Source organism: Coregonus clupeaformis, unplaced genomic scaffold, assembly GCF_020615455.1.
Source record: "Coregonus clupeaformis isolate EN_2021a unplaced genomic scaffold, ASM2061545v1 scaf1013, whole genome shotgun sequence".
NCBI classification, from domain to species: Eukaryota; Metazoa; Chordata; class Actinopteri; order Salmoniformes; family Salmonidae; genus Coregonus; species Coregonus clupeaformis.
This window is the reverse complement of record NW_025534467.1, coordinates 109,200-132,670: the sequence shown is the minus strand read 5'-3', so window position 1 is coordinate 132,670 and position 23,471 is coordinate 109,200. Positions and strand designations below refer to the sequence as shown.

Here is a 23,471-nt window from a genome sequence, read left to right as displayed (position 1 = left end):
CCAGATTTTGCAGCGCTTTCAAAACATCAACTGTCTGAATTTGTGTGAAGGAGAAGCGGGGGGGCATGGGCAAGTTGCAGCAGAGGGTGCAGAGTTGGTGGCCGGGTTAGTGGTAGCCAGATGGAAAGCATGGCCAGCTGTAGCAAAATGCTTGTTGAAATTCTCGATTATTGTAGATTTATCGGTGGTGATAGTGTTTCCTAGCCTCAGTGCAGTGGGCAGCTGGGAGGAAGTGCTCTTATTCTCCATGGACTTTACAGTGTCCCAAAACTTTTTGGAGTTAGTGCTACAGGATGCAAATTTCTGTTTGAAAAAGTTAGCCTTTGCTTTCCTGACTGCTTGTGTATATTGGTTCCTAACTTCCCTGAAAAGTTGCATATCGCGGGGGCTATTTGATGCTAATGCTGTACGCCACAGGATGTTTTTGTGCTGGTCAAGGGCAGTCAAGTCTGAGGAGAACCAGTGGCTATATCGGTTCTTAGTTCTGTATTTTTGAATGGGGCATGTTTATTTAAGATTGAGAGGAAATTACTTTTAAGGAACAACCAGGCATCCTCTACTGACGGAATGAGATCTATATCCATCCAGGATACCTGGGCCAGGTCAATTAGGAAGGCCTCCTCGCTAAAGTGTTTTAGGGAGCGTTTGACAGTGATGAGGGGTGGTCGTTTGACCGCGGACCCGTTACGGACGCAGGCAATAAGGCAGTGATCGCTGAGATCCTGGTTGAAGACAGCTGAGGTGTATTTAGAGGGTATATTAGTCAGGATGATATCTATGAGGGTACCCATGTTTAAGGATTTAGGGTTGTACCTGGTAGGTTCGTTGATAATTTGCGTGAGGTTGAGGGCATCTAGCTTGGATTGTAGGATGGCTGGGGTATTAAGCATATCCCAATTTAGGTCACCAAGCAGTACAAACTCAGAGGATAAATGGGGGCAATCAATTCACATATGGTGTCCAGGGCACAGCTGGGGGCTGAGGGGGGTCTGTAGCAAGCGGCAACAGTGAGAGACTTATTTCTGGAAAGGTGGATTTTTAGAAGTAGAAGCTCAAACTGTTTGGGCACAGACCTGGATAGTATGATAGAGCTCTGCAGGCTATCTCTACAGTAGATTGCAACTCCACCCCCCTTTGGCAGTTCTATCTAGACGGAAAATGTTATAGTTGGGGATGGAAATTTCAGAATTTTTGGTGGCCTTCCTGAGCCAGGATTCAGACACTGCTAGAACATCAGGGTTGGCAGAGTGTGCTAACGCAGTGAATAACTCAAACTTAGGAAGTAGACTTCTGATATTTATGTGCAAGAAACCAAGACTTTTGCGATTACAGAAGTCAACAAATGATAGCTCCTGGGGAGTAGGAGTGATACTGGGGGCTACAGGGCCTGGGTTAGCCTCTACATCACCAGAGGAACAGAGGAGGACTAGAATAAGGATACGGCTAAAGGCTTTAAGAACTGGTCTTCTAGTGCGTTGGGTACATAGAATAAAGGGGGCAGATTTCCGGGTGTTATAGAAAAGATTCAGGGCATTATGAACAGACAAGGATATGGAAGGACATGAGTAAAGTGGAGGCAAACCTAAGCGTTGGGTAACACCGAAAGAGATAGTATCTCTAGAGGCATCAATTGAGTCGGTCTCTGAGTGTATGGGTGGAGGGACAAAGGGGCTAACCAAGGCAGGTTCAGCTAGGCTGGGGGGTCTACAGTGATATAGTTCAATTAGAAATAACCGAAACAACAATAAACTAACCATGTTTGGGCTGAGGCTAAACATAAACAGGATGTAGTACCGTAAAAAGGAACAGTCCAGCAGATATCAGCTGTATAGCTGAGTTATCACAAGGTCCGGTGGTGAAGCGCCAGTGAGCAAGAGGCCACGGCTAGCGTGTGCTACGTCCGTTTTGTTGTAGCCAGCTGGTAGCGACGGAAAAACTGATATGTTCTGGGTCGACAACGCGCGGTGCTGACTGTCCGAATATCCGGCGATCAATGTCCAGTGATTAAAACCAATCCCGCGGAAAAAAATCAAATGTTCTGGGTGAAACACCGCCAGCTGTGGCCAATAGCAAGTAGCTAGTTCAGTAGCTAGTTCAGTTTAGTGAGTAAGCGTGTGCTAACGGGCCAGGGCTAGCAGATGGATGGAATCTTCGTGGTTACGTCGTAACCACATCAGACGATTTCGTCGGCAGACCAGTCGTGTAGGATCGGCGGGGCTCCGCGTCAATCCTAGGTGGTCCCGGCCCAGTTGATAGAGAGGGAGATAGCCGGGAGATGGGCCTAGCTCAGGTTGATTAGCCAGACCACAGCGTCCGTTTTGTTGTAGCCAGCTGGTGGCGATGAATCCGGAGTTAAAGGTCCAGTGAATCAGTGATTCCGGCGGAAGAACTGATATGTTCTGGGTCGATAACGCGCTGTGCAGACTGGCCGAATATCCGGTGATCAATGTCCAGTGATTAAAAATTAATCCTGCGGAAAAAAATCCTATGTTCTGGTGAAACACCGCTAGCCGTGGCTAATAGCAAGTAGCTAGTTAGCTGGCTAGCTAGTTTCAACTGGAGATTCTAGATTCTGGATAAAAGGTAAGTCAATAATAGAATCCGTTCCACATTGAGTGAGGCAGGTTGCAGGAAAGTATATTTTGTAGAAGGATGAAAAGTCTGATAGGGAAATATGTACGAAAAATACAAAAAACTGGGTATTTACAGGCTATTTACAGACACACGAAAGAAACAAGACTGCACTACTTCGCCATCTTGGAAAAGTGAGGTTAACGCTTGATCTGATTTAATCTAGGCCTAACTCAGTCAATGTGTGTGATACTAGATTTCAATCTTGCTGACACAGTGTGTGTGTGTGTGTGTGTGTGCGTGTGTGCGCGTGTTTAAGTAGCTACGGCAGGCATTTCTACATTCTCCCTTCATATCCAGCTGTTTCTCAAGTGGCAATCACTCACAATGAGAGAAGGATTTGAGAGAGAGAGAGAGAGAGAGAGCGCTGCAGCAGATGTGCTGTTCTGTGTGGACTGGAGGGTCGATAAGACTACTGGGGTTTCTCCTGCTCACACTCAGGTTTCACTGGGTGACCTCTATGAGCACCGAACACCCTGCAGCAGTACACACACAGACTTAGACAGACACACTCTTTCGCTCTCCCTCCCTCTCTCTCTCTTCCTCTCTAAGCTCACATCTCTCTCTCTCAGCTCACATCTCTGTCTCTCTCTCTCTCTCTCTCTCTCTCTCTCTCTCTCTCTCTCTCTCTCTCTCTCTCTCTCTCTCTCTCTCTCTCTCTCTCTCTCTCTCTCTCTCTCTCTCTTTCTCTCTGTGTTCCTCTCTTCCTCTCTCAGCTCACATCTCTCTGTCTCTCCCACCATGTGGTTGTGTGTGTCGGTGAGTGTGCAGACTGTGTGTGTGACAGGGTTATTGCACAATTCCTTAAACACTAAATGTCAACTTTTCATGACTCCGTTTTTCACCTACAGACCCTTCTTCGATAAAGAGGGAGACATTTTTATCTCCCTCCTTATCTCTTCCCCACTCTCTCTCTCAGCCTCTCTTCTCCTCCCCTCTCTCCTTCCTCCCTTTCTCCCCGAGCACCCTGGAGTGGTTAGGCCAAGGGAAAAGAAGGGGGAAAGGGATGAGGGGAGGAGGGGGTCATTCAGTGCCTTCACTGCTGCAGTGTAATTCCTCCTGCTAATCAGAGCACTTTACAGCAGCGCTTCTGTTCATCTACTCCTCCATCCTTTCTCCCCCACTCTCCCCCTCACTCCCATACACTCTCCTAATACTCTGCCTTTCTGACTCTCTCTCTATCGCCCCACTCTCCCTATTAACTCTCACTCTCTATGGAAAGCAGAACACCAACTTGAATAATTTCATCCGGGGAGAGAGAAGTGTCTGTGTGTGTGTGTGTGTGTGTGTGTGTGTGTGTGTGTGTGTGTGTGTGTGTGTGTGGTGTTTACAAGAGGCAGAGGCAAATAGAGATATGCCATAATGAGACAGTGGGAGAGTGTTCTCTGATAGATAAAGAGGTCATTGTGCATGTGCTGTGTCTGATAACCGTCCTCCACCCCAACTTGGCTGCAAGGAGCCAGGCAGGGAATACTTTGCCTTGAGAAAGTATTTACACCCCTTGACTTTTTCTACATTTTGTTGTGTTACAACCTGAATTTAAAATTGATTAAATTTAGATGTTTTGTCACTGGCCTACACACAATACCCCATAATATCCAAGTGGAATTATGTTTCTAGATTTTAAAAAAACAAATTAATACAAAATATAAAGCTGAAATGTCTTGAGTAAATAAGTATTCAACCCCTTTGTTATGGCCTAAATAAGTTCATGAGTAAAAATATGCTTAACAAGTCACATAATAAGTGGCATGGACTCACTCTGTGTGCAATAATAGTGTTTAACATGATTTTTGAATGACTACCTCATCTCCGTACCCCACACATACAGTACAATTACAGTGGGGGAAAAAAGTATTTAGTCAGCCACCAATTGTGCAAGTTCTCCCACTTAAAAATATGAGAGAGGCCTGTAATTTTCATCATAGGTACACGTCAACTATGACAGACAAAATGAGATTATTTTTCTCCAGAAAATCACATTGTAGGATTTTTAATGAATTTATTAGCAAATTATGGTGGAAAATAAGTATTTGGTCAATAACAAAAGTTTCTCAATACTTTGTTATATACCCTTTGTTGGCAATGACACAGGTCAAACGTTTTCTGTAAGTCTTCACAAGGTTTTCACACACTGTTGCTGGTATTTTGGCCCATTCCTCCATGCAGATCTCCTCTAGAGCAGTGATGTTTTGGGGCTGTCGCTGGGCAACACGGACTTTCAACTCCCTCCAAAGATTTTCTATGGGGGTTGAGATCTGGAGACTGGCTAGGCCACTCCAGGACCTTGAAATGCTTCTTACGAAGCCACTCCTTCGTTGCCCGGGCGGTGTGTTTGGGATCATTGTCATGCTGAAAGACCCAGCCACGTTTCATCTTCAATGCCCTTGCTGATGGAAGGAGGTTTTCACTCAAAATCTCACGATACATGGCCCCATTCATTCTTTCCTTTACACGGATCAGTCGTCCTGGTCCCTTTGTAGAAAAACAGCCCCAAAGCATGATGTTTCCACCCCCATGCTTCACAGTAGGTATGGTGTTCTTTGGATACAACTCAGTATTCTTTGTCCTCCAAACACGACGAGTTGAGTTTTTACCAAAAAGTTCTATTTTGGTTTCATCTGACCATATGACATTCTCCCAATCCTCTTCTGGATCATCCAAATGCACTCTAGCAAACTTCAGACGGGCCTGGACATGTACTGGCTTAAGCAGGGGGACACGTCTGGCACTGCAGGATTTTGCCGTAGTGTGTTACCGATGGTATGCTTTGTTACTTTGGTCCCAGCTCTCTGCAGGTCATTCACTAGGTCCCCCCGTGTGGTTCTGGGATTTTTGCTCACCGTTCTTGTGATCATTTTGACCCCGCGGGGTGAGATCTTGCGTGGAGCCTCAGATCGAGGGAGATTATCAGTGGTCTTGTATGTCTTCCATTTCCTAATAATTGCTCCCACAGTTGATTTCTTCAAACCAAGCTGCTTACCTATTGCAGATTCAGTCTTCCCAGCCTGGTGCAGGTCTACAATTTTGTTTCTGGTGTCCTTTGACAGCTCTTTGGTATTGGCCATAGTGGAGTTTGGAGTGTGACTGTTTGAGGTTGTGGACAGGTGTCTTTTATACTGATAACAAGTTCAAACAGGTGCCATTAATACAGGTAACGAGTGGAGGACAGAGGAGCCTCTTAAAGAAGAAGTTACAGGTCTGTGAGAGCCAGAAATCTTGCTTGTTTGTAGGTGACCAAATACTTATTTTCCACCATAATTTGCAAATAAATTCATTACAAATCCTACAATGTGATTTTCTGGATTTTTTTCCCTCAATTTGTCTGTCATAGTTGACGTGTACCTATGATGAAAATTACAGGCCTCTCTCATCTTTTTAAGTGGGAGAACTTGCACAATTGGTGGCTGACTAAATACTTTTTTCCCCCACTCTATATGTATGGTCCCACAGTCGAGCAGTGAATTTCAAACACAGATTCAACCACAAAGACCAGGAAGGTTTTCCAATGTCTCACAAAGATGGGCACCTATTGGTAGATGGGTAAAAATAAAGAATATCCCTTTGAGCATGGTGAAGTTATTAATTACACTTTAGATGGTGTATCAAGACACCCAGTCACTACAAAGATACAGGCATCCTTCCTAACTCAGTTGCCAGGGATTTCATCATGAGGCCAATGGTGTCTTTAAAACAGTTTAATGGCGATGATAGGAGAAAACTGAGGATGAATCAACAACATTGTAGTTACTTCACAATTCTAACCTAATTGACGGAGTGAAAAGAAGGAAGCCTGTACAGAATACAGCAATTCACTTTTGTCCTGAATACAACATTTTATGTTTGTGGCAGATCCAATACAACACCTGTACCACTCTCCATATTTTCAAGGATAGTGGTGGCTGCATCATGTTATGGGTATGTTTGTAATCATTAAGGACTGGGGAGTTTTTCAGGATAAAAAATAAATGGAATGGAGCTAAGCACAGGCAAAATCCTTGAGGAAAACCTGGTTCAGTCTGCTTTCCACCAGACATTAGGAGATGAAATTACCTTTCAGCAGGACAACAAACTAAAACACAAGGCCACATTTACACTGGAGTTGCTTACCAAAAAGACAGTGAATGTTCCTGAGTGGCCTAGTTACAGTTCTGACTTAAATCTACTGAAAATGGTTGTCTAGTAATGATCAACAACCAATTTGACAGAGCTTGGAAGAATTTTGAAAATAATAATGGGCAAATGTTGCACAATCCAGGTGTGGAATGCTCTTAGAGACTTACCCAGAAAGACTCATAGCTGTAATTGCTGCCAAATGTGCTTTTACAAAGTATTGACTCAGGGGTGTGAATACTTATGTAAATTATTTATTTCTGTATTTCATTTTCAATTAATCTGCACAAAATTCGAAAAATATGTGTTCACTTTGTCATTATGTCATATTGTGTGTAGATGGGTGAGGAAAAAATTGATTTAATCCATTTTGAATTCAGGCTGTAACAACAAAATATGGAATAAGTTAACGGGTATGAATGCTTTCTGAAGGCACTGTATAGGGTTAACTTTACAACAAAAACCTAAAATGCCAAATAAAATAAAATAAAATAGCATTTCTCTCTCTTCCTCCACTCCCCCTAATAAACAGTTATTCATGGACCTGGGCTCATAAAAGCTCAGGGAATTTTTATTTGTTTCAGAGACGTATAAAATCCATTGAAGCTGAAACAAAACAGTTAAACCACGGCCGCCTTTGGGTAACACTCTTAGCCGACCGAGACAGGCACTGGAGCCGCAGGTTAACTGCCTTACTTTCTAGATCAGCACAAGGCTGATGCATACATGCAGGTAAGCATGAGATATGAGAGAGAAGGAGAGAGAAAGAGAAAGAAAAGGGGGCGAAAGAGAGAGAGGACGAGGGGTTCAGAAGAATATAGAAAGAAAGAGAGACAACTAGAAGGAGGGAAAGATAAAGTTTGTGTTGGTTTCAGTGAGTGTTGAGTCACTCTGACTCACTGCAGTCACCACAGAGAGCCATCCGTAGGGTACCGGATGAAATGGACATGGCTATCATAACTCACACACGCCGTCTCCAAAGGTGTGAATAAATGGTGTGTGTGTGTGTGTGGTCATTGTAGAATTATATGGCTGACGTAGTCGCTGCGTGTACTGTATGACTCATACAGTGTGTCACGCCCTGGCTCTGGGGACTCTTATATGTTGAGCCAGGGTGTGTAGGTTTCATTGTTTAGTTTTCTAGGTTTGTGTTCTAGTTCGTGTATATCTATGTTGGCCAGGGTGGTTCCCAATCAGAGGCAGCTATAGCTTGTTATCTCTGATTGGGGACCATACTTAGGCAGCCTGTTTGGCACTGTTATTTTGTGGGATCTTGTTCCGTTTGGTTTGTTGTATGACCTAGGACTTCACGTTTCGTTTTGTTGTTTTGGTTCGTGTGAGTACACTAAATAAAGTATGTACGCCTATCACGCTGCGCCTTGGTCCGCTTCTTATAACGATCGTGACAGAAGATCCCACCACGACTGGATCAAGCAGTGTGAAGAGGAGAGAGGATGGACTTGGGAGGAGAAGAGTGAGAGTCTGGCGAGAGCCATGGAGGCCATGTTCACGGGGGAGAGACAAGCCCAAAACATTTTTAGGGGGGGGCTCACGCCGTGGACGACGAGGCAGCAGGAGGCCGCGATAGAGCGGTTCAGCCGGTTAGCAGAGGAGGCCACTAGGTTACGGGGGCCACTGGTCACGAGGGAGAAGGAGAGTGTGGAGGCACGGCGAGAGGAACTGGTTAGGCAGCAGAGGGAGCGGAGGTTTATGAGGAAACCCAGTCCCGCTCCTCGCACCAAGCAAGTGGTGTGTGTCACCAGTCCGGTCCGGCCTGTTCCTGATTCCCGCACAAGGCCAGTGGTGTGTGTTCCCAGTACGGTCAGGCCCGTTCCTGCTCCCCGCACCAAGCCAGTGGTGCGCGTCGCCAGCCCGGTCCGGCCCGTTCCTGCTCCCCGCACCAAGCCAGTGGTGCGCGTCGCCAGCCCGGTCCGGCCTGTTCCTGCTCCCCGCACCAAGCCTGTGGTGCGCGTCGCCAGCCCGGTCCGGCCTGTTCCTGCTCCCCGCACCAAGCCAGTGGTGCGCGTCGCCAGCCCGGTCCGGCCTGTTCCTGCTCCCCGCACCAAGCCTGTGGTGCGCGTCGCCAGCCCGGTCCGGCCTGTTCCTGCTCCCGCACCAAGCCAGTGGTGCGCGTCGTCAGCCCGGTCCGGCCTGTTCCTGCTCCCCGCACCAAGCCAGTGGTGCGCGTCGTCAGCCCGGTCCGGCCTGTTCCTGCTCCCCGCACCAAGCCAGTGGTGCGCGTCGTCAGCCCGGTCCGGCCCGTTCCTGCTCCCCGCACCAAGCCAGTGGTGCGCGTCGCCAGCCCGGTCCGGCCTGTTCCTGTCCCTCGCACCAAACCAGTGGTGCGCGTCGCCAGCCCGGTCTGGCCCGTTCCTGCTCCCTGCACCAAGCCAGTGATGCGCGTCGTCAGCCCGGTCCGGCCCGTTCCTGCACCCCGCACCAAGCCAGTGGTGCGCGTCATCAGCCCGGTCCGGCCCGTTCCTGCTCCCCGCACCAAGCCAGTGGTGCGCGTCGCCAGCCCGGTCCGGCCCGTTCCTGCTCCCCGCACCAAGCCAGTGGTGCGCGTCGTCAGTCCGGCACGGTCCGTGCCTGTTCCACCGGTCAGCTGCTCCACACCGGAGCCAGAGCAATCCGCTCCACCGGTGTCCAGTCCAGCTCCGGCCAGCGGGGCCAGACCAGACCAGGGGCGCTACGGGGGGGGTAGAGAGAGAGGGGTGGTCACGCCCGGAGCCGGATCCGCCTCCGAGGTGGAATGCCCACCCGGCCCCTACCCTCTTGTGTTTGGTTGGCGCGGTCGCAGTCCGCGCCTTTGGGGGGGGGGTACTGTCACGCCCTGGCTCTGGGGACTCTTATATGTTGAGCCAGGGTGTGTAGGTTTCATTGTTTTCTAGGTTTGTGTTCTAGTTCGTGTATATCTATGTTGGCCAGGGTGGTTCCCAATCAGAGGCAGCTGTAGCTTGTTGTCTCTGATTGGGGACCATACTTAGGCAGCCTGTTTGGCACTGTTATTTTGTGGGATCTTGTTCCGTTTGGTTTGTTGTATGACCTAGGACTTCACGTTTCGTTTTGGTTCGTGTGAGTACACTAAATAAAGTATGTACGCCTATCACGCTGCGCCTTGGACCGCTTCTTATAACGATCGTGACACAGTGGAAAAAGTGGAAGAGGGGAATGTTATGTGATTGTGGAAATCTCATATTTGGGATCCTCTTGTTTTATCACCATAATGCTAAATCGACTGCAACTGATCAGTGAATAGAGATGGAAGGAGAAGCGTGCATCCTGAAAGGTCAAGCTTGTTCTGATACACCTACACTGGGACTGACAGACTGCAAACGTGACTATCATTCCCACTGGCCACACACTTGTGACCTGACCTTGGCCTAAAATAATTCCCTCAAATCGATACCATGCCTTTAAATAGATTGAGTTTTATTTTTGTGTCTTGGTGTGACGTGGCTGTGTGCAGGAAGTGTCCAGTGTGGAACGGTATTCTCTACAGTTTCAGTAAACCTATCCCTCCCTACGGGCTAAGGAATGCCCTGTCATCGCCAAGCTGCAGAATTTAACACATTTACCCTAAGACTCCCATCAGTGTCCCTGGGGAGTGTAAATAAATATGCATTAAATCAATGTGGAGAAAAAAACTGAAAAACGGTCTTGTCAGTAATAAAAAGAAGTGCTGAATTTCGACGGTTCGTTATTATTGTGATGGTCCACTGCTTTCCTTTGTGTCAAACTGTCAAGAGACCACATCACTGACCATAACTGCCATTTCATACTTCACTATGTTCTTAAAGGTCCAATGCAGCCATTTTTATCTCAATATCAAATCATTTCTGGGTAACAATTAAGTACTTTACTGTGATTGTTTTGAATTAAAATGGTCAAAAAGAAAGAAAAATAGCTTCTTAGCAAAGAGCAATTTCTCAAGCAAGGTTTTTGCTAGGACTGTCTGGCAGTGGTCTGAGTGGGGAGGGGAAAACTAAAAACTAGCTGTTATTGGAGTGGTTTGGAACTTTCTTATTGGTCTAACCAAAAGAAAACAGGCAGAAATTTCAGGCAGTCTTTTCAAACAGCTCTCCACTAAAAGGGCATTATCATAATTGTCACAATTTCACAGTATTATACCAACCATAGTGTGGAAATATACACTCACTGGTCAGTTTATTAGGTACACCACCACGTTCACAAAAATGGATCGCTCCTACAGACAGTGAGTCACTTGGCCGTGGCTTGCTATATAAAGCAGGCAGACAGGCATCGAGGCATTCAGTTCCTGTTCAATTGAATGTTAGAATGGGCAAAATGAATGACCTAAGAGACTTTGAGTGTGGTATGATCGTTGGTGCCAGGCACGCCGGATCCAGTATCTCAGAAATGGTCACCCTCCTGGGTTTTTCACGCAAGACAGTGTCTATGGTTTTCCGAGAATGGTGCGACAAACATAAAAATCCAGTCAGCGGCAGTCCTGTGGGCGAAAATAGCTTGTTGATGAGCGAGGACGAAGGAGAATGGCAAGAATCGTGCAAGGTAACAGGCGGGCCACAAACAGACAAATAACGGTGCAGTACAACAGTGGTGTGCAGAACGGAATCTTGGAATGCACAACTCGTCAATCCTTGTCACGGATGGGCTACTGAAGCAGACGACCAAACAGGGTTCCACACCTATCAGCTAAAAACAAGAAGAAGGGGCTCCAGTGTGCCGATCACCAACACTGGACAACTGAGGAGTGGAAAAACATCACCTAGGCCGACAATTTGGCTTAAGCAGCATGAGTCCATGGACCCATCCTACCTGACACCGACCAATCTGCAGCAACTGTGTGATGCCATCGTGTCAGCATGGACCAACATCCCTGTGAGATGTTTCCTACTTGTAGGTCTGACCCGGTACTAGATGGGTGTACCTAATAAACTGGCCAGCGAGTGTATAGAAAACACAGGAAAATCACGTTATTTGAGGGCTGAGGAAGCCTGCATGGGGTTCTGTTCTGTTGGGGATTACTTCTTCATTTACACACCACCTGGCATTGCTTCCCACCACAGAGAGAGACAAGGCCCATCTTCACCATTCTCCCCTGAGGGTATGGATACTGGCAGACATACTGTAGCTACATCTAATACTTGAAGCATAACAGTTTTATTCCACAACACACACAGTAGGAGTGCATGACACAGCAGATAACAGGGTAACTACTACAAAGAACATGACTGAGTTTCCCTGTACTGTATGTACGTTGCTAGGGGAAGCAGAAGCCAGAAGGCCTCTGGGCAGGCATGGTGAATGGTGTCGCTGGCACACTGGAAAATAGCAGTTGATCATTAATGCAATTTACAGAGAAACAGAGAGAGAGAGGAAATGGGACAATTTATAAAATAATTAGTGAGTTAGGCCTGATGAATACCAGACCCCTCCAGTAGCAGAGAGAGAGAGAGAGAGAGAGAGAGAGAGAGAGAGAGAGAGAGAGAGAGAGAGAGAGAGAGAGAGAGAGAGAGAGAGTTCCTACTGCTGCCCTCCCAGGCCTGGCCTGCAGCACCAGAGGCTAAGCTGAACACACTGACCCCCTAAAGCCCCTGACTTTGTACTGCGTGTACTCCACATGGTGTGTGTCATGTTATGTACAGAGATCACAGTCACGCTCCCATTTAGAGAAGGACTTGGGCTGCGTCCCAAATGGCCCTATGAGTTCTGGTCAAATAACTATGTAGGGAATAGGGTGCCATTTAGGATGTATACCTGGTGAGAGAGTCATGAAATGCTGCTGGGCTTGGGTTATTATGTGGGTGAGTGACAGTTTGCCTCCCACCTCCTCCTCCTCCTCTAGAAGCATTCCAGATAGCACTCAAACATCTGCTTAGGGACATCGTGGTGACTAAACCCAGGCTCAGAACTACTTGAAGAAGGATGCATACCGTTATAGTTTATTAAATAGTATTTTTTCATAATGGAAACATATATATTTAGTTTTTATTTCCCTGGTCCCCATGTAAATTCCCTTTTTGATATACCGGTGTGCTAACTACAGTACAATGTGCTGGTTCCAAGAAGACTTTGATGTAGGTTGCTTAGCCAATGATAATGTATTCCTAAACTGGCTATTATTACTTCTGGTTAAGTGTGTGAGTTTTGAAATAAAGAATTCTTACCGTGAAATGATGACCTCATATGAAAATGACCTCTTCCTGTCTTATATAATAGCAATCTCTCCTTTTCCCTCTCCTCAGATCCTCTCCTCCCGTCCTACACGTCTCCCACCTTTCCCCTGGACCTGTCTTCCCCCACCTTCACAGACAGCCTCCCACCAGACAGCTCCAGCAGCCCCTCCCCGGGGGGAGAGACCACCACGGCCCAGCCCAGCTACCCTCGCTTCATCGGACAGGGCTTCAACGAGAACCTCATCCCCATCTACTGCTCCATCCTGGCTGCTGTGGTGGTGGGGCTGGTGGCCTTCATCGTCTTCAAAAGGTGAGGGGTCATGGAATGGGACCAGAGACAAAGCAGGGAGATAGGATATGAGCACAGATAGAAGCAGATATCATGCAGATAGAAGCAGATATCATGCAGATAAAAGCAGCTTTCATGCAGATAGAAGCATATATCATTCAGATAGAAGCAGATATCATGCAGATAGAAGCAGCTTTCATGCAGATAGAAGCAGATATCATTCAGATAGAAGCAGCTATCATATAGATAGGATCAGATATCACACAGATAGAAGCAGCTATCACACAGGTAGAAGCAGCTATCACACAGATAGGACCAGAGACAAAGCAGGGAGGATAATACAGCACTTTTCTCTTTCAGTGGGCTCAGGCTGGAGGAGGGAGAGAGAGGGAATGAACTAGGACAGAGAGGTTGAATAGTCAGGGAGGGGAACAGACAGGCAGGGTGGTGTTTGAGTGATGTAGCCCATGGCTAAAGAAAGGCAGGGAGGCAGATAGAGAGGGACTGTATGGTGAAATATTCAGGCCTGCTGTGGAATGGCGAGACATTGACCCAGTTACACCACATGATTACACACACACACATACACTCCAACACACCATAATGCATTTCAAAGGTCACACACTCAGAGCATAATGATTGACAGAGGTCAGTCACACATCAAACATTAGAAATTACGCACAGAGACACACACACACACGCATGTGCACACAAACACATACACACACACACACACACACACACACACACACACACACACACACACACACACACACACACACACAGCGATTCAAACACACCATGTAGCTAGTAAACAAGCTCATCATCACATCCAGCATCGATTGTAAAGTGCAGTCCAGTTGAAATCTGAGTGGCTACTTTGTCAACACAAACAGTTACGGGGCTACTTTAGTATCTGTCTCCTTCCACTGTATAGACAGGTACAACACTGTCTGTTAAAAGGCTTTGATTGACTGATTGATTAGATTTGATCATTACAACTAGAAGGCTGCTCCAGCCAGAGACAACATTACATTAAAAATGATTGAGGATAAAACCACTATAAAGCCAGAAGGCTTGTTTCCCTTGTGCTTCTTTATGTTTACTGGAATACATTCAGAGATGTTCGATGACTTTTCACTCCTCGTCCCTGCCACGTGTCCTGATGACGATCCCAATCCCAAAATGTCCATCACTTGCATCACACCAATTAAACCACTGCTGTGAACACAGTGTTACATGCATGACTCACTTCTTCTCCGGTCACACCTTCCCAGGTGGAACAGCTGCAAGCAGAACAAACAGCCGGCTAACAACCGCCAAGCCACAGCAGCCAATCAGACGGTGACGCCGGAGGGGGAGAAGCTGCACAGCGACAGCGGCATCTCAGTGGACAGTCAGAGTCTGCAGGAGCAGCAGCATGCAGCCCAGGCCCAGGTCCAGACACAGACACACAGACAGGAACATATAGGTGAGCTCTCATAACACTGTAACACTGTTACCTTACAACACACACTGTACACTTAGCTAGATGCTGTAATGGAAGTCTGTATGTCTGTGTGTTCATATGTTGGGTCTGTCATGACATTCCATGCTAGCTGGACTAGGCATATACAGATGGATAGATGGTTCCAGTACAGAAGTGAGCGATGAAAGTGGTAACAAAGTGAATTTAGGATAAATATTGTATTATTGTACCTAGCGAGTCTCAGTTATTATCCCGTTGTGAATACATACTTAGAGATACGACTTTGTAAATGTCACCAAAGAAGTCTTAACATGGGAGGTTATGAAGGAGGGAAGGATGAGTAGTCTACACAATTTACATCTGATATCTGTGTTCTACCAATGTATACCCCTCTGCCTCTGCCTATGTGACCCGGCCTTCGATATATATATATAGACACAGAGAGAGAGAGAGAGAGAGAGAGAGAGAGAGAGAGAGAGAGAGAGAGAGAGAGAGAGAGAGAGAGAGAGAGAGAGAGAGAGAGAGAGAGAGAGAGAGAGAGAGAGAGAGAGAGAGAGAGAGAGTGGACAGGGTGGTCCAGTATTCGGTTGGAGACAACACCACTGCCATCCAGAACAAAGACCCTCAATAAGCAGGAGGAAAGCATTGTGGGAAATACATGATGAATGGTTGTGAAGGAGGAGAGCAACCTTTTAAACGGAACAAGAAAGTTAAAACAAAAGCAAGAGCTTCAGGAATGTGAAGTGGTCTCTCTATAGAGCCTGGAGCGGTCTACCTTCCTTCAATTCAAAAATCGGTGGCACAGACACAGTCAGTCCTCTTATACTGAGGAGAACCATGCTCTACTTACTCCTCTCTCCCTCTCTTTATCTCTTTCAACTTATCTCTCTCTTTCTGTGTCTCTCTAGATATCTACTCTTTCTTCCTCCCTTTCTCTCTCTCTTTTTCTTTATCTCTCTCTCTCTCTGGAGTCTCAGTGGCGTGGCACAGTTTCTGTCCACTCAGAGGAGTGATAGAGAGAGCTTTGTCATCAGAAGGAAGAGAGGAGACCAACTACAGAGTGAAGAGTTTGTTTTTCCAACCTCCTAAGTGCTGAGCCAGAGCCTAAGGGCCCTACACATCCAGTGACTCAGCATCTCTCTCTAAACAGTCATGAATACATAACTGAAGAAGTTATGAAGTAGTTATGAGGTAGTTCAGAAGACAATTATAAAGTCACCTGATCTGACCCTGGACCTCTGCTGTTTTGGATCTTACCCACAACCTAAATGCATACCCATGCCCATGTGATGCCTGGGAAACCTGGGAAATGCTGCTATCGTTTTATTTTGTGTTGTGGGAATTCTATTCATGTTCTCCCACTCAGAAATGCAAAGCCTCAGCACAATGGAGAAAAGGGGGCATCTTTCCCTGAGGATTAGCATGTGATTGGGTCATTGAGTAGATGCCCGCCCCTTTAACCTTAGTCTCTTTGTGTGATTGGCTCATTAGCAGGTGTTGTGTGATGGAGGCCAGGCCCGATCCCCCTGCCTGTTTAAATCTGATCCAGCAACAGTGTTTAATGTCTGCTAATTAGCGTTAGCGCTGTCTTCTGCGCTGAAGCCATTAAAATACAGTACTGCACACAGCATGCTGTGGGTTGTGCGTCTCCTCCACTGCTAATGGGACTTGTTAAAATATAAAACACCCAAGGGGGTGAGAATATGTACAATAAATCCATAAAATCATAAGGGTTTCCTTTTCAAATGAACCATATTTTACACATACAGTATGACTGAAAAGCCCATAGCAGTCTTTGTAGACGGTGTCATACTCAGTCAAAACAAGTCAATTAAGATTTCAAGTGAAATATGAAAATCTATCAAATATGCCCTGTGCTTTGATTGACAAGCTCAAAAGGACTCCCCGGGTCATTGTGTGAGTCACTGCCTTGGGGTAAGACCTCTCAAAAGACTTACAAACATCAATAATAAGTCTTCTCTACTCTCCAGTGCAATCTGGTGATCTTTTAAAAAGCAATCTGTCTTTTCCCTCTGAGGCCCCTTCCCCCTTTACGCTGGAGTATTCCTTCCTCAAGGGGCAGAGGGAGAGTGGTGTTTAAAATTTAAATGGGACTCAAACCTCTCACTCGTCTCCATCACCATGCCTCTGTCCTTAATCTGATCCCATTCTCTACCTGAACGGTAGTCACAGAAACTGTCAATCAAAGTCTGCTCGTCGCGGGTTAGAGGGGCAGTGGGCTAAAGCTAGTGTAGTACAGCGCTAGTGTAATAGGAGAGTAGCTAGTGGGGTAGGAGAGTAGCTAGTGGGGTAGGAGAGTAGCTAGTGGGGTAGGAGAGTAGCTAGTGGGGTAGGATAGTAGCTAGTGGGGTAGGAGAGTAGCTAGTGGGGTAGGATAGTAGCTAGTGGGGTAGGAGAGTAGCAAGTGGGGTAGGAGAGTAGCTAGTGGGGTAGGAGAGTAGCTAGTGGGGTAGGAGAGTAGCTAGTGGGGTAGGAGAGTAGCAAGTGGGGTAGGATAGTAGCTAGTGGGGTAAGAGATAGCTAGTGGGGTAGGAGAGTAGCTAGTATAGTAGGAGAGTAGCAAGTGGGGTAGGATAGTAGCTAGTGTAATAGGAGAGTAGCTAGTGGGGTAGGAGAGTAGCTAGTGGGGTAGGAGAGTAGCAAGTGGGGTAGGAGAGTAGCTAGTGGGGTAGGAGAGTAGCTAGTGGGGTAGGAGAGTAGCTAGTGGGGTAGGAGAGTAGCAAGTGGGGTAGGATAGTAGCTAGTGGGGTAGGAGATAGCTAGTGGGGTAGGAGAGTAGCTAGTATAGTAGGAGAGTAGCTATTGGGTAGGAGAGTAGCTAGTGGGGTAGGAGAGTAGCTAGAGGGGTAGGAGATTAGTTAGTGGGGTGGGAGAGTAGCTAGTGGGGTAGGAGAGTAGCTAGTGCAGTAAGAGAGTAGCAATTGAAGTATGAGTGTAGCTAGAGGGGTAGGAGAGTAGCTAGTGTGGTAGGAGAGTAGCAAGTAGGGTAGGAGAGTAGCTAGTAGGGTAGGAGAGTAGCTAGAGGGGGTAGGAGAGTAGCAAGTAGGGTAGGAGAGTAGCTAGTAGGGTAGGGAGAGTAGCTAGTGGGGTAGGAGAGTAGCAAGTAGGGTAGGAGAGTAGCTAGTAGGGTAGGAGAGTAGCTAGAGGGGTAGGAGAGTAGCTAGTGGGGTAGGAGAGTAGCTAGTGGGGTAGGAGAGTAGCAAGTAGGGTAGGAGAGTAGCTAGTGGGGTAGGATAGTAGCTAGTGGGGTAGGATAGTAGCTAGTGGGGTAGGAGATAGCTAGTGGGGTAGGAGAGTAGCTAGTATAGTAGGAGAGTAGCTATTGGGTAGGGAGAGTAGCTAGTGGGGTAGGAGAGTAGCTAGAGGGGTAGGAGATTAGTTAGTGGGGTGGGAGAGTAGCTAGTGGGGTAGGAGAGTAGCTAGTGCAGTAAGAGAGTAGCAATTGAAGTATGAGTGTAGCTAGAGGGGTAGGAGAGTAGCTAGTGTGGTAGGAGAGTAGCAAGTAGGGTAGGAGAGTAGCTAGTAGGGTAGGAGAGTAGCTAGAGGGGTAGGAGAGTAGCAAGTAGGGTAGGAGAGTAGCTAGTAGGGTAGGAGAGTAGCTAGTGGGGTAGGAGAGTAGCAAGTAGGGTAGGAGAGTAGCTAGTAGGGTAGGAGAGTAGCTAGAGGGGTAGGATAGTAGCTAGTGGGGTAGGAGAGTAGCTAGTGGGGTAGGATAGTAGCTAGTGGGGTAGGAGAGTAGCTAGTGGGGTAGGATAGTAGCTAGTGGGGTAGGAGAGTAGCAAGTGGGGTAGGAGAGTAGCTAGTGGGGTAGGAGAGTAGCTAGTGGGGTAGGAGAGTAGCTAGTGGGGTAGGAGAGTAGCAAGTGGGGTAGGATAGTAGCTAGTGGGGTAGGAGATAGCTAGTGGGGTAGGAGAGTAGCTAGTATAGTAGGAGAGTAGCAAGTGGGGTAGGATAGTAGCTAGTGTAATAGGAGAGTAGCTAGTGGGGTAGGAGAGTAGCTAGTGGGGTAGGAGAGTAGCAAGTGGGGTAGGAGAGTAGCTAGTGGGGTAGGAGAGTAGCTAGTGGGGTAGGAGAGTAGCTAGTGGGGTAGGAGAGTAGCAAGTGGGGTAGGATAGTAGTGTGATGTCACGAGAGGCTACACAGCTTTCAGCGGGATTGCTCAAGTAGTGCAAGGAGACCAGGTTCAACCAAAACAAGGATTTTATTAAAGGTCTTGGGAAACTAACGAAAGTATAACACAATTCTGTTCTCTGGTGGCTCTTTAAGGGTTAACAGTTCAGGGATGTCTCTTCCACATCCAAAATCATAACTCTCCCTCGCTCAAATAACTTTTCCCCAGTCTTACTGTATTCCACGTTGCAGCTAGTGGCCAACCCAGCAAAACGTCCTTCCAAATGTCCCACACGTATTTCCACAGGTGCATATATCCAAAGGTGAGTATTTCCCAAAGGTAAGTATCTCCAAATCCTTATATTCCTCATGGAAGTGGACGTGCAGCACTCTTGTCCTCCAGAGAGCCCAGGTTGGAGACTGTGTCTCTTCACCCCCCACACACTCCCCCAGTGTGTCTCTTCCCTTCCCAAACCTTCAGCTCATCAGCTCCTCATTTGTTTCAGCTGCGTGGGAAGATTGGCCATAGAGGGGTGGAGTTCCCGACCATACCAGCAGATGGAGCCATAGCTGTCTGGGTTTGCAGCCACCTCAGGGGGATGTAACGTCCCTCCAGGACACAGCCTCTCGTGACATCACAGTAGCTAGTGGAGTAGGAGATAGCTAGTGGGGTAGGAGAGTAGCTAGTATAGTAGGAGAGTAGCTATTGGGTAGGAGAGTAGCTAGTGGGGTAGGAGAGTAGCTAGAGGGGTAGGAGATTAGTTAGTGGGGTGGGAGAGTAGCTAGTGGGGTAGGAGAGTAGCTAGTGCAGTAAGAGAGTAGCAATTGAAGTATGAGTGTAGCTAGAGGGGTAGGAGAGTAGCTAGTGTGGTAGGAGAGTAGCAAGTAGGGTAGGAGAGTAGCTAGTAGGGTAGGAGAGTAGCTAGAGGGGTAGGAGAGTAGCAAGTAGGGTAGGAGAGTAGCTAGTAGGGTAGGAGAGTAGCTAGTGGGGTAGGAGAGTAGCAAGTAGGGTAGGAGAGTAGCTAGTAGGGTAGGAGAGTAGCTAGAGGGGTAGGAGAGTAGCTAGTGGGGTAGGAGAGTAGCTAGTGGGGTAGGAGAGTAGCAAGTAGGGTAGGAGAGTAGCTAGTGGGGTAGGATAGTAGCTAGTGGGGTAGGATAGTAGCTAGTGGGGTAGGAGATAGCTAGTGGGGTAGGAGAGTAGCTAGTATAGTAGGAGAGTAGCTATTGGGTAGGAGAGTAGCTAGTGGGGTAGGAGAGTAGCTAGAGGGGTAGGAGATTAGTTAGTGGGGTGGGAGAGTAGCTAGTGGGGTAGGAGAGTAGCTAGTGCAGTAAGAGAGTAGCAATTGAAGTATGAGTGTAGCTAGAGGGGTAGGAGAGTAGCTAGTGTGGTAGGAGAGTAGCAAGTAGTGTAGGAGAGTAGCTAGTAGGGTAGGAGAGTAGCTAGAGGGGTAGGAGAGTAGCAAGTAGGGTAGGAGAGTAGCTAGTAGGGTAGGAGAGTAGCTAGTGGGGTAGGAGAGTAGCAAGTAGGGTAGGAGAGTAGCTAGTAGGGTAGGAGAGTAGCTAGAGGGGTAGGAGAGTAGCTAGTGGGGTAGGAGAGTAGCTAGTGGGGTAGGAGAGTAGCAAGTAGGGTAGGAGAGTAGCTAGTAGGGTAGGAGAGTAGCTAGAGGGGTAGGAGAATAGCTAGAGGGGTAGGAGAGTAGCTAGTGGGGTAGGAGAGTAGCTAGTAGGGTAGGAGAGTAGCTAGTAAGGTATGAGAGTAGCTAGTGGGGTAGGGGAGTTACTAGTGCAGTAAGAGAGTAGCTAGTGGGGTAGGAGTGTAGCTAGTGGGTAAGAGAGTAGCTAGTGGGGTAGTAGAGTAGCTAGTAGAGTACAATTCTAGTGTTGTAGTAAAGTAGCTAGTGTAGTAGGGAGTAAAGCCATTTCTGTTGTAGAGGCAGTCCTGGGATGGGGATGAGGTAGACAGCAAGAGCTTCAGATTAGGAGAAATACTGACGTAATGCATTGTCCAAAACACTTTGAGACTAAATGAAAAGAGCTATATAAATGCTAATCCATTATTGGCATTAATCATGAATAAATGTAACGTAATGTAGTGATGATCTCTATATTGAGTAGAATATAATAACAGCGTCTGTATTGACTCTGTTCTAAAAGACAGCGAAGCCAGGGCCAGGTCACATTTACATTTTACATGTACACTTTGGTAATTCAGCTGACGCTCTTATCGACAGCGACTTACAGTCAGTGCATTCAACTAAGGTAGGTAAGACAACCACAAATCACAGTCCCTGTTTAAGCAACATCACATCACAGAGAGGGTAATTGAATGTGAGGAGGAATGTGAGACACCTCAAGGTGCCAGAGGCCATGACATAACTGCCAGCTGATTGACAGGGGTCTGGTTAGGGCTGGTCAGGGCTGGTCAAATAACCCTGGGGCAACAGAAGGTAATCAGCATGTCTCCTGTATTCCATTCCTGCCTTTAAGAGGAGAGCAGTTGATTGCCTATTCCCTACCAATCTCAATCTCAGTCTTAATCAGCTATCTTTAAAGCTTCGGAGTGGGCTGAAATCAAATCAGCATCGGCTGAACTTACTAATGGAAGATCAACTGTGTTTGTGCTTTCCAATGACTTGGACTATTCTGAAGATGCCCAGTAGAATTTGATCTGATAAAGACTGGTTAATACCTTAGAATTGGAATGTGTGGAGCAGTGGTTCCCATTTAAAGCAACCATTAGAATTGCTGTGTCTGCAATCTTTATCAATGAAGCCACCAACTGACTCAGTAGGTTTACATTTGCAATCTAGGGAGGGCTGCATGAACCATTCAAAGAGGAGATCCTGAAGAGGAGCACAAGTATTTTGCTGCTATCATGAAAAGACAGAATGATGCATTCAGCAAGACTGCTCAGTGTCTCTCTGCAGTGTCTGTGATGCCCGTAGGATGGCTGCCTAAACAGGAAGGAGAACAATTTACAGACTGCATGACGTGCTCTGGAGAGAATCAACACAAATAACGAGAGCTAAAGGAGAGGCAGAGAAAAAAGAATCTAATGTGTGTAGAATGAGAGAAGATCGTCTGTAGCAGCCTTCGTCTGTGTTCACCACATACACTTAAACAGGCCCGATGATGTCATAGCGTGGTTGATACAAAAAATCCCTTCTTGTGAACCTTTAGAATTAGAGCTCTCTTGTACATTCTGGCTGGCACAGGGGTGCATTGATCAAGACAAGAAAACAACCAGTGAACTCGGAGCTCCTCTAAAAAACGCCTCTGAATTCCGGAAGCGTTTCCATGGCACCCCTCAATTGACAACAGGTTGAAGGCTTGTGGGAAAAGGGGACATTTGTCCCTCTTCCTCACTCCCTGTAGTAATGAGTTCAGTGAAACAGTTGGAGGGGTTGATGAGTGTGTGACCTCACAAGGCAGAGTGTGTCAGAGTGTGTCAGATTGGACACAGCATCATAGACCACTGACCATATATGTTTTTAACATGTTTCTCTCTCTCTGTCTCTCTGTTTCTTTCTTTCACTCTCCCCCCCTCTCTTTCTCTCTCTCTGTCAGTGGTGAGGGTGGATGGGGGGCCTGACTCACCTCCCCCCCAGGTCTGAGGAAGAAGAGAAGCCACTGACAGGAAGGAGGAAGAGGAGGAGAAGGAGGAGAGGGGGCAGTGGGGTTGCCATGGAAACCTGGATGTGGGAACGGACATACAGTATAAGAGTACAGACTGAGTGGGCTTCTTGGATACAACAAGGACGTTGTCGACATTATCGGCCCTTTTCACCACGTGTGGCCACCGATTTCTGATTGGCCTCTTGTTTCAGTATGGACCCTTATTGGACAGACTGGAGCATCAGAGCCTGACCCTGTATCTCTACACAGAACCCAACTCTGCCAGTGTGTCTTTGAACACTAAACCTCTCCGCCAATACCAACCCTAACACCAACCCTCCGCCTCAAGTCACTAAAGTTGCAAAATCACTACCACCCATAATCCAAAAAGCATCACTGTGTTAGATATCCTGATCTCTGTGTCTTTTCTGTCAGCTGGTGTTGACCGATCATTATGAAATGTTTGTTAGTATGTTATCCCATGAAGGAGTTTTATCCTGTGTCCCCATAAGTTCACTGCCAACTTCCTTTGACCATTTGCTCAAATTATTATTCATCCACCCCCCGATTCCCCCTACTCACTCACATCATCAAATGTTTGTGCCTCAGAGGTAGATAAAGTCTCTGTCCCCTCTCTCCCCTTGTCTGTACTCTCTCTCTCTCTCTCTCTCTCTCTCTCTCTCTCTCTCTCTCTCTCTCTCTCTCTCTCTCTCTCTCTCTCTCTCTCTCTCTCTCTCTCTCTCTCTCTCTCTCTCTCTCCCTCTCCCCCGCCCCCCTCCCCCTCCCCCTCTCTCTCTCTCTCTCTCTCTCTCTCTCTCTCTCTCTCTCTCTCTCCCAGCGTGTACGTATATGTCCCTCTTTCCATCCCTCCATCTATACCTGTCCTATCCTAGTGTGTTCTCAGGGCTAATCCTACAGTAGTCTCTCAGTGCCTCAGTCACACCTCCAGACACTCTTCTCAGACCTCAGCAGCAGCAGCCTGTTATAATCCTCCATGGGATCCTGTCTGATAGTATCCCACTGTTATCTATTCAACACAACTCAGTGGGGGAACTGTTATGCT

The 23,471-nt window shown here is 47.1% G+C and overlaps 1 protein-coding gene across 1 annotated transcript in view; it reads left to right on the top strand.

Moving 5' to 3' along the window:
• Positions 1-23,098, top strand: part of LOC121568888 (tumor necrosis factor receptor superfamily member 16) — a 54,401-nt gene extending 31,303 nt beyond the window's left edge. Inside the window, exons 4-6 of the mRNA XM_041879358.2 lie at positions 12,975-13,215; positions 14,472-14,665; positions 22,361-23,098. Coding sequence (XP_041735292.2) covers positions 12,975-13,215; positions 14,472-14,665; positions 22,361-22,407 — 482 coding nt within the window. The 3' untranslated portion in view covers positions 22,408-23,098. The remainder of the gene's footprint in view (positions 1-12,974; positions 13,216-14,471; positions 14,666-22,360) is intronic.
• The last annotated feature ends 373 nt before the right edge of the window (positions 23,099-23,471 follow it).